Consider the following 17,055-nt stretch of genomic DNA (forward strand, 5'->3'; position numbering starts at 1 on the left):
AAAGAGTGTGTGTGTTTTCCTCTTGGCTCCGTGTTTGTTTTCTTTGAATTGGCAGCTGTTGGCTTGACCTCTATAAATGTCTCTCTGTCTCTCCCTCACTGCTCATTTCTCTCCACTCCTGTCTCTTTAAATCTCTCTCTCTCTCTCCCTCTCTCTCTCTCTCTCTCTCTCTCTCTCTGTCTCTGTCTCTCTGTCTCTCTGTCTCTCTCTCCTCTGTCTCTCCGTGGTACCACTCCCCGCTTTCTGTTTGTTTATGTGCAGAAAAGTCAAGTTAGAGTTCGTCGCGTGACGATCTTTGCAGCTCATGGTTATATTGCTGAGAAAGAATTGGGCATTAGACGTCTTTAGCTTGTAAAGTTTTTTTTTTTGATAAATGGCATAATTTAATGAGAAAAAATGATTACAGTTGCTTGCAGCATTTGCATGATTTCTTTTAAAGTAATAGTGCTATAATCGTAAACACAATAATTGAGGATTAAATTGTCCTTTATGTAATACACTGTTTATAGAACAGGAGCGGTAAAAAAAAATAGTCTAGACTGTCAAACTGACTCTTCCCAAAGAATTTTTCTTTATGTTTACCCTCTATCTTGTTCCTGTCCTCTCCCTTTATCTTGGTCTCCTGTATCTCTGCTCTGACCCTCCCTCCTGCTCCTTCTTCATCTCTCTCCCTCCCTCCCTCCCTCCCTCATCAGCCCTTAGTGTCTTTAATAAATGCTGCTTCTAACCATGCTTCATCTCACCTCTCACCCACCCACACACGAACCCTGCCCAAATGTGTATGTATTGTGGTGATTTGTGTGTGTGTGTGTGTGTGTGTCTGTGTGTCTCTTGGGCGGGGCACTCCTCCTCCTGTTCCTCCCCCTTCATCCTCCCAGCCTAAACACTCCGGGCTCCCGCACATCTACTGCCTCAGCCGCTGCCGTCCTCTCCTCCTCCTCCTCCTCCTCCTCGCGTCCCCGCCACCACAAGTCCCTGTCCTCCTCCAATCATCCATGCCCCTCTGACCTGCACGCACCACGGCCAAGGCAAGTCTCTAATACGCTCTCTTACACTATTACACACACACACACAGGGTTTTAAAATGTTCTTAGCACAGATCAGCCGTATCCTAATGGACGAGGAGGAAACGGAGATCTGAAGGAGGCAAAATGGGATTTGTTTGCTGCTAACAATGAGTTTCACCACCGCTTTATTAAAACCTAAAGCACCTGTTATTGTGGGAGGGGAAAAAAACCAACTCTCTGATTAATTAAAGCAATTGATTTTTTGAATTTTTTGAATATCCTAGAAAATGTGAAATTTACAAATGAGATGTTTTTTCTTTAAAGAGCAGCTAGTACTTTATTTTTTCTTTCTCTCTTGCACATGCACACACACTCAGACACACACATGATTTATACATATTTACAAAATTCAAATGTTTGAATAGGCTGACATTTTTTTCATTAAACTTTTACATAAAATATGAATAAGAAATACAAGCATCAATGTTTCCACACATCAGCTAAACTGAGTTAATTAACAAAAACACATTTCCAGTTTATCATGTGCAGTTTTCAGTAAAGTATTCATCAATCAAGTCTTTGATCTCCCTTTTGTTTTACCTCTCCGACATAGAACCAGGAAGCAGAGCTCCCATTCGTTTTGCAGCAAACATATTACATAACACTGCCTTGCCAGAGTAGCAGTGAGTTACTGCTCAGTCACTTTCTCAAACAACGAGGCGCTGCACAGAGTTACTTAGCAACAGAGTAGAGGAGATGCTGCAGCTCAGGAAACTGTCTTTCCCGCTCAAACCTCACTTTTACTCAGTGGCGCCTTGAAAACCTCTTAAAACCTCTTGACAAGACAAGCAGGTTTTTCTCTTCTGACCAACTACAGTTTTTTTTTTCTTTCACCATTCTTGTTTCATTTCAACATCACCAAAAAGGCAATTACCATCAAAACTAAACTACTAAAAAAAGGTTGTGGTACGGTGTTATATCAAAACCCTTGAGTGCAACGGTCTGTTGACACACTTTGTAAAACCCAAGATATTACAGGGCATGTGTCACCTTTAGTCACAGATAAATGCTTGGTGCAGAAGCTCTGGGAGGAATCAGACAAATGTGATTCATGTTTTCGGTGTAATCTGCTGCATGTGACCTGTGTAAATGATTGCTTGTCCTAGTCCTTCCTCCTTTGTTTGTTCATTTTCTATCTTGAGCTTGTTGACAGAGGGGTTTCTCCCGGTTGATTATGGTAGAAACATCAGTCTTGTGTTTAGACGTTTGAAGTCTTGCTTTCCATAATATTATTTTGTATACATGGGAAATACTTGGGAAAACCCAGCCTAATTATTTCATTGTAATCCTTTTACGATTATATATAGATCAGGGCCCTCCAATGCGTCACTTGCAAGCTACCAGTAGCTCGTCGCCCCTTTCCAAGTAGCTCGTCAAAGGCTAATGAATCAAACAAACATTTGATAACGTAATTCATCTGATTAAAAAAAAAAAGCTTAATATCCATGTAGCTAAGTTCGCTACTGCACAGTGTGAATGCTGCGTCTTGACGATTGGCAAACACTTGTAGAGTGCAGTCGGTTGCGCAGCAACATTCTGCAGAAATAACATTAAAAAATAAAACGGCTCATTTGGTCAAAATGGAGGAACAATACTGGACCATGTATACATGGATGTTCTTTGTGGACTGCCATTATGCCAAACAATAATAATAATAATATAGATACTGACAAAAATGAAATAAAATAATACTTTGGTAAAACTGTGATATGTTGACAGTAACACATTGTGAATGCTTAGAAAGCGTATTGAGCTTGATTGGTCAAATTGAGCTATGAAAATAAATGTTACACAACATGGGTAGCTCTGAGCCATTTTCATTTTGTAAAAGTAGCTCGAAAAGGTTGGAGACCTCTGATATAGATGAATGACTGGAGTCTGTTGATTGTCTTTCATGCCATCTGTCCTTACACCATGTGTATTCAGTGTCTTTGTGTTTTGTTTGTGTCTGAGGCTTGTTTGTTTTGTGTTGACTGCTTGGTGTGACAGTATCTGAAGGACTACTTTGATATTTTCAGTCTTCTTTACTCCTACATACTGTCGCATTTGAAGGTACGGGGCTTGGTTATCTTAAATACCACGATAAACCAATATGCCCTGCGTGTGATAGACACCTTATAAAGAAAAAATCCACAAATGCCAAGTTTAAATTTCAACATCCCAAATGTCAAGGTGCCCCCCTGGCTGTCACTGCTTTTGTGAGCTTTATGATGAAGTCTCGTTTTGTTGCATCCAACGTTCAACAGTGAGCTTGGGCTGTTCAGAACCTGGTTTGGAACGCTGGAAAGAAGGTACCAATCCAACACATGGAATGTACCCCGAGTGAGGAATAGTCGTTTTTATTTTATTTTCTTACGATTACCATGAGCCTTTCATCTTAAAGGAGAAATCTGGCAGTTTACACATACTGTGTTGCTATATATGATGCCACAGAACAATGCCGACTTGGTCCACCTTGGACCACTGACCCTGCTGGCAAACCTGACTGTTCACACACGCTGTACCACATTCCCATGTCCCAGTTTCAATAGGAAACATGCAGCATTAACACTCATGCATTTGAGTCTGGATCCTCAATTCATTCTCAGGTTATTTCATACTGTGCATGTTTATTAATTATCTGGACATGGCTCATGTTTTAGCTCATGTGTTAGACATTGCCTTGGAATTTGTTAATTCTTGTTGCGTAGCACTAATAATGATATTTTGTGTGTATTGGTGACAAACAGCTGAATCTCTTAGTAAGTTCCTATGGTGGCGTACTCTGTCCACAATGAACCAAATTTTCATACTGACAGTAATAGCAACTTTCAAACAACACTGCTGTGTGTTGAACACTGCCAGAGGTCCCCTTAAATATTCATGGATTCCTTTTTTTCCCCCAAACATCCTTCTCTCAAACTAAGATACACTTTTTGTGAACTGATTTGGGTTTTCTAAAAAACAAACAAACAAACACTTCTGCAGTGTTTGTTTGCCGCCGCTAATGAGGCACAGTGCCGTACATCATCATTGCTTTAAGGTAGAGGTTGTATTTTTCCTATGACTGTAGATAGTTGTTTATACATTTCCGATGGTTAGCCTGATCCAGCCCTTCTTTCCCTGTTGAATACCAAGTGTGTTGTCATGGTCATGCATGTGTGTATGTTGTTTGTCTACTCGTGGTTCAGGTGCAGTAACAGTACTTTCTATATGTTCATCACTCAGATATAATAGAAAATAATGCTTTGCTGCAAAGCTAATGTAGCCTGGGATCAATAATATCTATCTATCTATCTATCTACCTACTTGTCTGTCTATGTCCATCTACCGCATCTTCTGCAGTTTTACTGCATTCTTTTGTGTGTCTCGTTTTCTTAAATTTTCTGCCAGTTACTACCATCAGTTGCAGATGTGCTCAGGTCACACACTGAGAAAGCTGTGGGTGTACCTACTTATTTACCACACAGATAAGTGTGGTAAATAAATAAAGCAGTAAACAGTGCTGGGCTTTAAAGGTGTGTTTTATGCCAGTTTACTCATAAGTCCATTAACTGTCTCTACTTGTGTCTTTTGTTGACCTGGTGTAACCCCATATAACGTGTTAATAAAACATGAGTTTTAGCAGATTTGGAGTTGTAGATTCTTGTTGAAGCCTTCACTGAGGTAAGTGTCTCTCAAAGAAAGTGTTGTCTTTGTTTTAATCTAACTCTTCTTCTCGCCCCCCCTCTTCACTCCTCCACTCTGTTCTGATGCTTCACTTGTTTTCATTTTCCTTCTTCTTGCCTCCCCTGATACACGTCACACTTGACGCATTTCATTTGTATCCCTCCCTGCTGTCAATTATTCCTCATTTGCACCTGCACTACCATCTCTCTTGTCACATCTTCAAACTTCCCGGCCCTTCCAATTTTTTTCCACACATTTATTCCCCACACCCTCCACTGTGCTGTTCTCTTCCTCTTCACTGTCACCGTTATCATCTATCCTTTCATTTTCTCCTTGCTTTCTTTCTCTATTCCTTCCTTGGTCTGCAGTGCTCCACCACAGCGAGCGCCCGGTGCCTCCCCGTCTGCCCACAACATCAGCAGTGCTGCTGTGTCAGACCGAACTAACTTCTCCAGGGGTGTGGGCATCCGCAGCACGTTCCATGCTGGCCAGCAGCGGGGTGCCCGGGACCAGCAGGGCTCCGCCTACCCTGGAGGGCCCGCTTCCCCATCACTGTCACATGGCAACAGCCAAACCCGGAGGACACACGGCGCCACAGGGATTTTCAGCAAGTTCACATCCAAGTTTGTCCGCAGGTGAGTGACACAAAAGATGTGCAGGACCTTGGGGTAAGTGGGGAAGGCTGAAGAGGTTTGTGGTCAAAGCGTAGGAGCAGAGAAATGAAGTACCAAAATGTGGTTGGATAGGGAACAGAAGAAGAAAGTTTTATAAATGTTAACAGTTGTTAGCAACCGTTCTATTTATTATCCAGCTGCTTTGTAACTTAAGTATAGTCCAAAGCTTTTTTCCCCCAAGTATCGTGGTTTCACTTTGGAGCAGAAAATGACTAGGTCTACGTTACGAGTCGTCTCGTGCTCATTTCCTCCCAGGAATGTTTTACTGTATGTCCATGTCAACGCTGGTTTTCAGAGGGGGGCTGATCTGATCTCATCATCCCTATCACTAAACTTGTGCTCATCTGAAACTGTGCGCAGAGTAGAAAGGGAGAGGAAAGCAACAGCTGTGTCTTCTCTATAATTTTCCCTAGAGCTGTGGTGACTGAGGAGTAATTTTGGTTTTGGTTCCGTGTCTGGCCCAGTTTTTATGTCACTCCTCCAGTGCAGGTTACAGCTGAAACTACTCCCATGGATGCCTTCATGGTGTCTTTGCCACTGATAATAGCTCATTTTGTCAGTTTAAAAAAAGAGACAAGATCTAAGTTCTGCCAAATCTACCATTAATGACCAGTGACTAGTGACAACACAATCAATTTTAGAGGCAAACCAGACAACCCCGGATCTTCACTTGCCTTATAAAATCAAGAAATTCAACTCGGCAACGCATGCCCAATAAAGTGGGCTAAAAAAGTTGTACGGTTAACGTTACGCACGTTTCCTGGTTCAGCCAGTTAAGCCATAACTCAAGCAAGAATGAGCTGTGGCTCAGAAATGCCGTTCACTTCTCTGGGACCAAGACCTTGAGAGATGCAGTACAAGGCAACAAAAACATGCTCAATGGTCAGAGCAGTTCACAGTTAAGCGTGGTTTTTGAGATCCACAATCGTAAGATTCTGTGTGCTGTCCGGAAGGTTCTCTAAATATATTTCTGTCAAACATGACAAAGAGCAGTATTGGACAACAGTTATTACCACCAGATGTGGGAGAAATCATTTTTCTTCCAATACATTGCGATTGTCCGTGGAACAAATACAAAGAATTTTGTTGTCATAGTCACCAAGTCGAGTGAAATGTAAAAGAACTCTGTTCTTCCGTGGGACATATTGAGGCGTCACAGTAGGAAAGGCCCAGGTGTTGGTGGTAACATTAATGATGGATCTGCTCCCCCTGCAAGGCTGGCAGTGATTAATTTTATTATTTACACCTGTGCTTCTCCTACTGTGACACGGCTCCAAAAGATTAAATAATGCACAACAGCTGTGCTGTGCCGTTTTGACCTGAAATTACTCAAACAAGAACAAGTCGTGTGCTCCAGGGAGTGCTTTCAGCTGCAGATTCATTCACACTTCTCAAGGATTTGGTGAATATCTCGACCCAGGGAAAGTTTTGAATTTACAGAAGAGAGTTTGTTGATAATGTAGAAGAAGCTGAGCAAAAATATAGTTAACAATGAATGGGATTGTGTTATGTGAATTTTGTAAGTATTTTACTGGTTAGTTGTTCCTCTCAACTTTTGTTTTCATCTGTGTTTTTGTAAGAAAATATGTCATACTTCAGGGCATTGTAAGATATTTTAAAATGGCCAGTCTACCAGTTTAAATACTGAAAGTATAACAAGATTGTACATTAGACATATTTTTCCAGACTGGAAGTGAGGTGAAAGTAACACACAGGACTGAAAAAAAAAATGGGATTGAGTAAGAAAAGAAAAGATAAGAAGCTGTGAGACGGGGAGGACGAGACTACGGTCTTTACTCACTGTGTCCACAGCCTGGTGTGGTTAGTCGTCCATGTACAGACCACTGTGATGATATAGTTCATATGGTCATCCACATACAGACCACTGTGATGATATAGTTCATTAAATAAAGGAGAGGGTCCAATAGTGGTAGCTGACTGTAAGTGCACGTGCGTGCATGTCTATGAGGTGATGGTAAAAATACAGCCACTCTGCAGGCCTCCCACTCAGAGACACCGTGGCTCAGTGGCGGCAGTATCCATGGTTACACCAGAGATATCACTTTCCTTTAACTATAAATATCACTAGTGGGGACACCTTGACACATGCGTTCACTCACATGCACTCACACAGAACCTGGTGTACTGGTTGTTAAAGTGTCCGAGACGGAGGTTTTGTTGCTGTTCCTGGAACAGTTCAGAACAAACATGTATCTACAACAAAACCTAAAGCACCAGTAATTGTTGACATTGTTGCACTTGTCTGGTCGCAGCATCAATGTGTGAATTACAATGTTTCTCATTGTGGGTTACACTTTGGTGTCTAGGACTAATGATCCCATTAATCTGAGTCATTGACTGGCTAATCTTTCAACTATTCTTGGAAAGCAGTAATTCATTTTAACTCTAGTCTTTTTTCTTTTTTTAATCTCTGACTTAAGCTTCCTACATTTGCATATTGGCTCTTCAGTACAAGAAGACTGTGATGCTGTCAGCACTTAAACTGTTCTCCTGATCAGTCCAAAATTGAATGTTTCATAAATGTATTGGCATCACAATTTAAAAAAAACAACATCTAATCCACATTTTTTTTAGCATTTCAAAGTCAGACCAACAAGTGTGTGTAAACACTGAGTTAATCAGGTTTCCATAATCATTTCCTCAGGTACTACTAGAAACCTGATGCACCACTGATGTATTTAAACGTTATGAAGAAATCGTTGTTGACTGTGTCTGTGACACGATGGGTCAAGAGGATGAAAACAAACCTGACAGGCTATGATCTATGATGATATGATATCGAAAAGATGGATAAATCAATTCCCCTTTTCTTCTCAGGTTCTGTGGGTTTGACCAGTTTTAATATAACAGTATATTTTTGTGATCTATGTCTGTGACTTTGTATGTGTGAATTCTTTTACGTCACAAACAGCTACTTAAAGAGTCATCCAGGACTAATGGATTCACTGTCTCACAAAGACATTGTCCTACAAAGCTCATTGGGTTCCACCCAGATGTTCTGTTGTGCGGTCAGTCCTGTCCCCACACAGACTGAAGACTCACTGCAGACGCCCTGGCTCTCTGTGTTTGACATTAATGTTTAATGTTGTTTTGTGCTCGCTGCTTCATTCACTCGTGAGCCTGGTTTATGTTGGACTGAGTGTTTTCCTCATGTTTTTGCTACACAGGGCAGCTTGTCTTCAAAAGCAAAAGTCAATCTATACGTTTTTATACATATTTTTTTCTCTTTCTTTCTTTCTTTATCCCTCTTTTGTTTTTTGTAGAAATCTGTCGTTCAGGTTTCCGAGAAGGTAGGCAACATCCCCAAAGTTAAACAATAACCCCTTGATATACATATACGTATACTCTCTTCATATATATTTTTCACATATATATATTTTCCCTCCCCTTTTGGTGAATTGTGCAGCTTTTTTGTTAAACAACTTTCTTTTGTGCCTTAAGCCTTATCTTTTCTCCTATTATTTTTTCTGTGGTTGGCCCTTTTTTTTATCCCTATGGTTTTGAGTGCCTTGTTTGGCCTTTATTATTTATTTATTATATTTTTTTTAACACTAACTCCCCTTTCTCACCCACTCACACATTTAACTCACTCCATCACCAAGCGGCACAGTAACACTTCAGCCCTCTTCCTCTTCATCCCTCCATCAGTCCACCTTTTCCACATTTCCATCCATGCCCCGACTTCCCCTCCTATTTATTTACCCAGTAGAGCGTGCGGATGTGTGTGATGTCGTCGCCCCCCCCCCGTGCCCTAGAATTAGGGCGAGTTGTAATAACGCCATAGATCATACTACCAGCTAATCTTAACCATTTCATGGCCTTAGTTTTATCAGAAGGTCCCTTTCTTCTCTATCTAATATTGAACAACAACTTAAATTCTAAAACAGTACAAAAACGGTGGCTCATAGGATCATTAAAACAGGTGATCCTAAAAGGAAAGACCTTTCCTGTTAATATCAATCCTGTCTAAAATTGCTAATGTGTCAACACAAATCATAAGTCGATGTTTAAAACTTCACAACCTTCTCCTGAGTTGCCTGCTTTTAGAGACCCCCCCCCCCCACTGTGTGAGAGCAAAAGCCAAAATCAACAGTTCAAACAAAACATTTCAAGTAATTAGATTTCTAACGTCACCCTAAGTTTTATAATCCTGCTAACCATAGTCCTGCTAATGCTTCAGAGTGAACGACGCCAATCTCACCTTTCTGCCCTCATTAATGAAAATACAGTAATTACATTTACTTTAATGAAGGGAGGGTCAATAGGGTCCAAAGCTGCAAACGCAGCAGACTATGTAGAAGTGAGACCCTGTGTGTAGCTGCGACTGTTAGATGGATGGCGGTAGAGAGGTGGGGAAGGACCCAGGAGGGACGGAGCTGCAGTGTTTCTCAGGTTCCACTCTGTTTTATTTCTGAAGGCTGCACTCTACTTCTCTGTTTCACTGCTCTGTTCTCACTGTGGCACTGGCTCTCTAACAACAACAGCAGCACCAGAACTGGATGGCTTTGACCTACTCTGGCTGGAAAACACCTTCATGCCTTTATACACACACACACACACACACAGAGTCAGATATTTACACTAAAACACACTGTTCTCCTGTTCACAGATGTTGAACATACTTTGACGCATTTGATATTTACATATGAAAATCTGAACACCTGTTTCACAGCCACACGTGTCTCACACTCTGTGGTTCCTGAGTGTGTTGTCTGCTTTTGTAAGCAGAGAGAGCAGTTTCTTTTTTAAAAATCTGGACCATTGCGCCACCTGCTGGATGAAAGTTGTACAAGTATTATTGAAACTTAATTCATTTGTGAAAGAACAATTTTAAGATCATTTAGTATAAGAAAACTTTTTTTAATGATGAAATGAATATGCATGTGATGGTCAAACTATCATCATATGTCTCCAGCGGGACAGCGCTCCCTGGTGGAAGCATGTGCATTTCTTAATTTTAAATCAAATGCAAAAAAAGATATATCACCAAGATAGAACATATATATATTTATTTTTATTTATTTGTATATATATTTATTTATATATATTTATATTTGATTATTAGTTAAGGCATTGGTATATTTCTATTTATTTTGTATATTTCTAATTATAATTTGCCATTGGCTATTTATTTCTGTTGCAGGAGGTATTTAAGAATTCTTTTTGGCTTTGGAATTGGGACAAAACAAATATGAATTTCCTCAACAGAAACCATTTAACATCTCAAACTGTTTGGATTTGTCACGTTCTGTCCACCGTCTTCATGTCTTTTTCTGTTGTCCGTCCTGTTTTTTGTTTGTTTTCGTGTTGTATTTTTCCTGCCCATCATTATGTCTGTTTGTCTCATGTCTGCTGCTGTGAGAGAGAATATTTGTGTTGCACCTGTTTTAACTTTTTTTTTTTAGTCTGTGTTTGTGGATGTGTCCTTGTTACTAACAAAGGTAAAAGCTTCCATACCTACAGGACCCGCCCTCACCATGCCGACTGTTGGGTTCCAAACCATTCCATTCTGATCCATGTCACGTTACTCATTATCCTCATGTTTTGTTTAAACAAATCCAATTCCCTGTCACTCCAGCCTTCTTTCAGTCTGAAATATTTAGAAATATCCAATTGTTGTTATTAAGGTCCTTTCAAGTTTCTAAGGACATTTTTAGCATCTGAATTAAGCAACTTTCCACAGTATATTGGTGCAAAAACCCATTTAGTAATAGGATCTGAGGCAACTGAACAAAGTCCAGTGACGTATTGTAGTGAAAATGAAGAGTGTAATGTGAACAGGACTTTTCTACTTCTGTGTGTCCTAATCACCCTCTTCAAAGTTACTGAAGTTATAAGACAAGATGGCCGCCTACAGTCTGCAGAGTCTGCACTTTACTGTCCTTCCTCACTATCTACTTCAGACCAAACATGGGATTTTCCTGCAGAGCGGCACATACCACTTTGTAAAAAAGACGAAAAGGAGATGAGTGGAATTTAATATAAAAACAATGACATTACGGCTACGCTTACATTTGGCTAAATGTAAATGTAAAAAAACATTGCGGTGTTCATTTAAATAGTGACCGCAGTGGCATGGTGCCTCTAATTGCTGGCCCACCGTTGACAATGAACATGTTGATTGATGAAAACGAGTCGTTGCTGCTACAGCAGTCTTTACTAAGAGGCTTCACAGACTGGACTCCTGTTTTAAAGGCTGTGAGTGGTTGTCATGGAACCTCCAGTGTGACATGGCGAGCTGCGGGACTACATTTCAGTCAGCTCATTTCCTACCTGTTATCCATCTATGTTATCTATCAGAGACTAAATGTCACCTTTGGAACACAAAAAAAAGACTAAACTTGTGTTGATTTTTCTCGAGGAGTCCGTATGAGGGAGAGGGTCGAGATGAGGGGAGCAGGTGAGATACAGAACAGTCTGAAGAAAAACTGAAAAATTCCCCTAAATCCCAACAACCCTTCTGCCTGCCTGCGAATCAGTAGCCTGGAGCCAATCAGTAGCTGATCTCTAAGCTTGTTGTGAATGGCTGGGAAAGTGGGGGAGGAGCCGGGAGAAGGCGTTTAATCAGTTGGTGATGGTGGTAGCGGCTTAACCAATCAGGGGACGGGAAAATAGTGGTGAATGGTAGAATCCCATTGGAGATGGTGTGGAGTTCGACCCGCATGGTGATCTGTGAGTGTGTGTGTGCGTGTGTCTGTGTGAATGAATGAGAGGAGAAATCAAATTCCCTGTACCCAAATGTGTGTTTGTGTGCACACAACAATCTTCTATCCTACCAACACACTCTCAAAACACACAAAAACGCACCTTGATGGTGCAAGACACACAAACAAACACAGGGTACTTAAAATGTTTGCTTTGTCTTTTATTCATTCACACTACCTCATCATCTTCCTCCTTTCAATCCCTCTTTCTTTTTGTCTCTACTATTTAAAAAAATAAAAACCAAATCTCACCCTATTGTCTCCCTCTTCTCTGTCATCCTCCTCCCTCTCCTCTCCCCTCCTCTGCCTCACCTTTCCTGTTTTCACTCTCACCATTTTCCCATCCTTCCTGTGGTTCTCTCCTTCTCCTCCACCCTCCCACTACATCACCCAGGTCTATGTTGAGCAGCACAGTGGACAAGTCAGAAAAGACGTCTGGTGGTGTCCTCTCCTCCTCTTCCAACAACGATGAGAACAACTCCTCACCAGGATCTGGTAACACCGGTACGTGGACTTTAGGCCATCAGCACGAGGTTCATCGTTCTTCTGTTCTCATGTGGAGCTGGTGTTAGACATACATTTGTAAAGTGTAGTATGTGGGAGATTGTTATACAATTCAATTCCTTACACATCTACTTTACATCTGGAAGGTTCTGGGTTCATGCCCCAGAGGACCTACATACTTTGTGCCTCCTGTTGCAGCAGCTCTGTTGTCAACACGACATTTCCCCATTGTGGTATAAATAAGGGAAAATTGAAAAAACAAATTGCAAGGAAAAACTACAGGCCTGTGGGTACAGGTTCCTCTTTTGCAGCTGAAAGGTTTAAATGTTTGACATGTGTCATTGTGTATTGTGCTTAAAATTGTAGCAGTACAAATTTACAGCAGTAACATATGTAACGTTGCCTTAAAACAGGTAAAACAGCTTGTCACTGCTGTTGTTATGGTAATATTAGCGCCCCCTATTGTACTGACGCCTTGTGTCCTAATCAAGCTGCAGTTTAGCTGGACTTTTTAAGATTCAAAAGACAGAAAGGAGTGAGGCCCCAGTGGTTTATGTTGCAACACAGAGACACCGTCAGATAAAAACAGCCCTAGTGAAAGGTGGTAGATTTACAGATGTTGACATTTTTATTGGAAGTGGTCAGGAGGGACAGCAGGGCACCTCAACTATCAAACGAAACTGGTTAAATAATTGGATTTTGCTAACGTCTGCTGTTACTAACTCTTAAGTTTTTTTTTCCTTTCCTCATTTCCACCTGTCGTATTTGTTTTACCTCTCCTGTCCTCTAGGCGGCACCGGTACTCCCCCTGCCATTGCCAGCCAGAAGGACCCAGTAAAGCCTCGGTCCCTGCGCTTCACCTGGTCCATGAAGACCACATCGTCCATGGAGCCCACAGAGATGATGCGCGAGATCCGCAAGGTGCTGGACTCAAACAGCTGCGAGTACGAGGTGCGAGAGCGCTACATGCTGCTGTGCCTCTCTGGCAACCCGGCACGTGACGACTTCGTCCAGTGGGAGATGGAGGTGTGCAAGCTGCCCCGGCTCTCCCTCAACGGCGTGCGCTTCAAGCGGATCTCGGGCACGTCCATCGCCTTCAAGAACATTGCCTCAAAGATTGCGAACGAGCTGAAACTGTGAGTGCGGACACGCAGCGCAGGGAGATGAGAGTTTAGGAGGCAGGAAGGCGAAGGGTTAGATAAGTGAGGATGGTGACGCGGTAGGTGGTAGGGGGCGCTGCGGAGGTCAGGAGGTGGGATCACATTCAAGATAACCCAGTTGTTTTGGCGACTTAGGTCTGGAGTGGGGCCGTTGGTTCTCTGAGACTAGAAATCATTTCATTTCTAGAGGTTTTGTTGATTCAGTTGTTGAAGTCCTGCGATCAGAAACTCTGAGCTGATTTCTCTGAGTTGTGAAGTTCTTGCAGACCAAGGTGTTCTCTCTCCCTGCTGGGCTTCCATTTTCTCATCACGTTCTACTTAGACGTTCCACTCTTCTGCATGTTCGATCTGCTCTTTCTGTTTTTAGCAGTCACACTTTGATCACTCTTGTCACTTCTTCCAGCTATTTATTCTGTTTCTCTGCGTGGTTCCTGTGGGGTGGGGAGGGAACGAGGTGGTAGTGAGGGTCAGGACAAGGAGGTTTTGGACAACACTTTCTCACCCGGTGTCTGAACCACTGACTCGTGTTTGGAGCCTCATGTTGCTGGAAAACTCTAAAGGAGTTTGGATTTGTTGTGATTGTCCTCGGGACTTGAATGGACTCAAACTGAGCCAACACACACACACACACTCTCTCTCTCACACACACACACACACACACCGCTTTTGGATGGACAGTCTGCTGTCGATGACTGGAGGACCCTCTCCACCTAAACACTCACTGAACCTGTCCTCTCACCATCCACCTTTCTCTCCCCCTTACTCACCTCCCCTGCTCTTCATCTTCCTCTCCCTCTAATCAAACTGAACACAGCACAAACACCTCCATCTTCTCACCTCATCACTCCCTATTCTTCCACCTGTTCCATGTCTTTTGCCACCATCTCGCGCCTCAGGCGGCCAGTCAAGACGTTTTCTCGTCCTCGCTGGTACAGACTTCAGCTGTGAGTCTGTACCTTTATTTTGTATTTTTTATTTTTTATTTTATGGCTTTTTAAACAGAGTTGTGCACTGGAACAGAGGGGCATCTGTCGGCACCTGGACAGTCGTCGGACAGGGTTGGTTGATTGATGGAATGTTGCCTTTATTGAAGAATGAACCGTAGAGGGTTTTGTTGTCGCATTCATCAGCACATACATGTTGAAATGATGATGCCCAGATAATGTGTATTTTTTTAATGTCGGTATCACTTTGGTTGGCATCACGCCTTCATTTCTACAACGTCCACCCAGAACCAATGCTTTTTTTTTCTTTCTTTTTTTTGTCTTTTTTTTTTCCCTTGCCTGCCCATCTCAGCGTCACACCTTCCCAAAGAGCAAACACTCAACAGTCATTGGAGTATGTAAGTTAATCATCAAAGATCACTGGAGAAAAAGAAGAGAAAAAAACACACAAAAAGAAAAGAAGACAACAACGGATAGCGAGTTATTTTCTTCCGCTTTTAATTTGATAATATATTTTTGTGTCGTTAAAAATTTTGGGTTTGTACAGATTAGGATTATTTCGGGGGGCGGGGGGTCGGACTTGTTGTGTCAGATCATATCATTGCTGCCTTTTTGGTGTAGTGCACCTTTAACTCACTCATGTGTACACATACAAAGACACATACACACATCTCTAAATGTTTTTGATTAAACAAAAAAATGCTCAAAGTGCAGGAGTTTTCCATGTATGGAACCACGACGATGATGACGACTACTGCTCATTTTAATTTTTTTTTTTTTTTGGTCCACTTTAAATTTAGATTTTATTTAGTTTGATGATATATATTTTTTTAACAGCCTTTTCGGTCCAAAAGCTTGAAGCAGAGCCAGAAACAGGAGAGATTTAAGAATGTTTCTAATGTCACAGTGACTCTCGCTCGCTTTCACAATAAAAGACAAAGCTGAAAAGTCACTCTTCTCACACTCTGTGAAGTTGACGCAGTATTTTATCAGAGCTAAAAAAAAACACACACACACACACACACAGATGATGAAAAAGAGGAGCCGGGCTGACCGTTATCGTCAGCCATTTTAACTAACTCAACACTTTTTCCTCCTTTCTATCACAATGACACACTGTCAAGTTGTTTTCTTTCAGTTTTTAATACGTCAGATTTTCCTTTAAAGTTGATCATTGTATTAAGGTGCTGGGTATTGGATTCTAATTATTATTCTGGCTGTTGCTGTTATATTATCTCTTTCAGGGTTGATTTTATTTTACTTTTTTTTTTTTCGTTTTACATTGCTGTAATTTACATTGATTTTAAATGTGTTTTGAGCAAACTGTAACTGTAGTGGTGGGTTCTGGGGTTGGGAGGGGTGATCAACTCCTGAAAAATGTATTGTTTTTTTTGTGCAAAGACAAAATGATGAAAAATTACAATGATAGTAATAAAAACAATGATATAATAAATGTGACTCTGGAATCCATTTGCAACACCTAGCTGTGGTAAAGATATGACTGACTATGTGGCACAGAGCTGTGCTGTCGGGTGGCGCTGTACACCTCCGTCAACACTTTGGAAGAGACTTGAGGTGGCTGTCTTCTCTGTCTACACTGCTTTATATGCTTACAATACATAGTGTAATTGATCGTTGTATTTCTTGTTAAAAATAGATGTTGTTCCCCACACCGCTGATTGACACCGAATGAAAATAAACACACAAAAAAACCCACATAAATAATTCAAATAGAATATTTCCCAACAACAACAACATTTTACTGACAGGAAAAAATGACACATTTTAATGATTGCATATTAATCAGTTTTAAATTAGCAAGTCTAATTTGAAGCAGTCTGAGAAAATATCCTTGCTGTTGTCTGATTGCAGTTGTAATGAATGGAACTGCAGTGGAAAAAGCTGAAATTTGAGAAAAAAAAGCACAACTATGCCAAAGATACACTAGTTTATGTTTTATTCATTTATTGTGGAGCGTTTTCAGTTCCTGCTCACAGTTACAGAAAGGTGGAAGTAGTCCAACTGTTCCGTTCTCTTGAGGTTTCACTGGTTTCAAACCTGAGGTAAGGTGTCGGCCATTTAAAATATTAATGAATGTTTAAATTTAACAGGACGTTCACCTCCAGCTCACCTCCTGGTGCAACACCAAGGAAAGATACTTTAATAGTGGGAGAAGTAAGTTATGCTGGAAAAATCTTGGAAATAATTATATTATCTCTAAATGTGTGCCTATACTGTGCTGACATCTGAGTCATACTGGTTTGAAGAGAAAGAAGGTTACAGTAAACATGAAAGTGTTTTAGTTTATTTATTTTGCTTATAGTGTGGACGTC

At 41.2% G+C, this 17,055-nt stretch overlaps 1 protein-coding gene across 12 annotated transcripts in view; it reads left to right on the forward strand.

Moving 5' to 3' along the window:
* Positions 1-16,175, forward strand: part of mark2b (MAP/microtubule affinity-regulating kinase 2b) — a 34,141-nt gene extending 17,966 nt beyond the window's left edge. For 2 of the 12 annotated variants that reach the window (XM_025059348.1, XM_025059334.1), the window contains exons 14-19: positions 879-1,028; positions 5,084-5,350; positions 8,674-8,700; positions 11,772-11,810; positions 12,509-12,618; positions 13,409-16,175. In XM_025059348.1, the coding sequence (XP_024915116.1) occupies positions 879-1,028; positions 5,084-5,350; positions 8,674-8,700; positions 11,772-11,810; positions 12,509-12,618; positions 13,409-13,758 (943 nt within the window). In that variant the 3' untranslated portion in view covers positions 13,759-16,175. The remainder of the gene's footprint in view (positions 1-878; positions 1,029-5,083; positions 5,351-8,673; positions 8,701-11,771; positions 11,811-12,508; positions 12,619-13,408) is intronic. The other 10 variants (XM_025059368.1, XM_025059352.1, XM_025059345.1 and 7 more) reach the window with 8 other exon arrangements.
* The last annotated feature ends 880 nt before the right edge of the window (positions 16,176-17,055 follow it).

The sequence above is a fragment of the Cynoglossus semilaevis genome, chromosome 1 (genome assembly GCF_000523025.1).
Source record: "Cynoglossus semilaevis isolate Cse_v1.0 chromosome 1, Cse_v1.0, whole genome shotgun sequence".
Taxonomy (NCBI): domain Eukaryota; kingdom Metazoa; phylum Chordata; class Actinopteri; order Pleuronectiformes; family Cynoglossidae; genus Cynoglossus; species Cynoglossus semilaevis.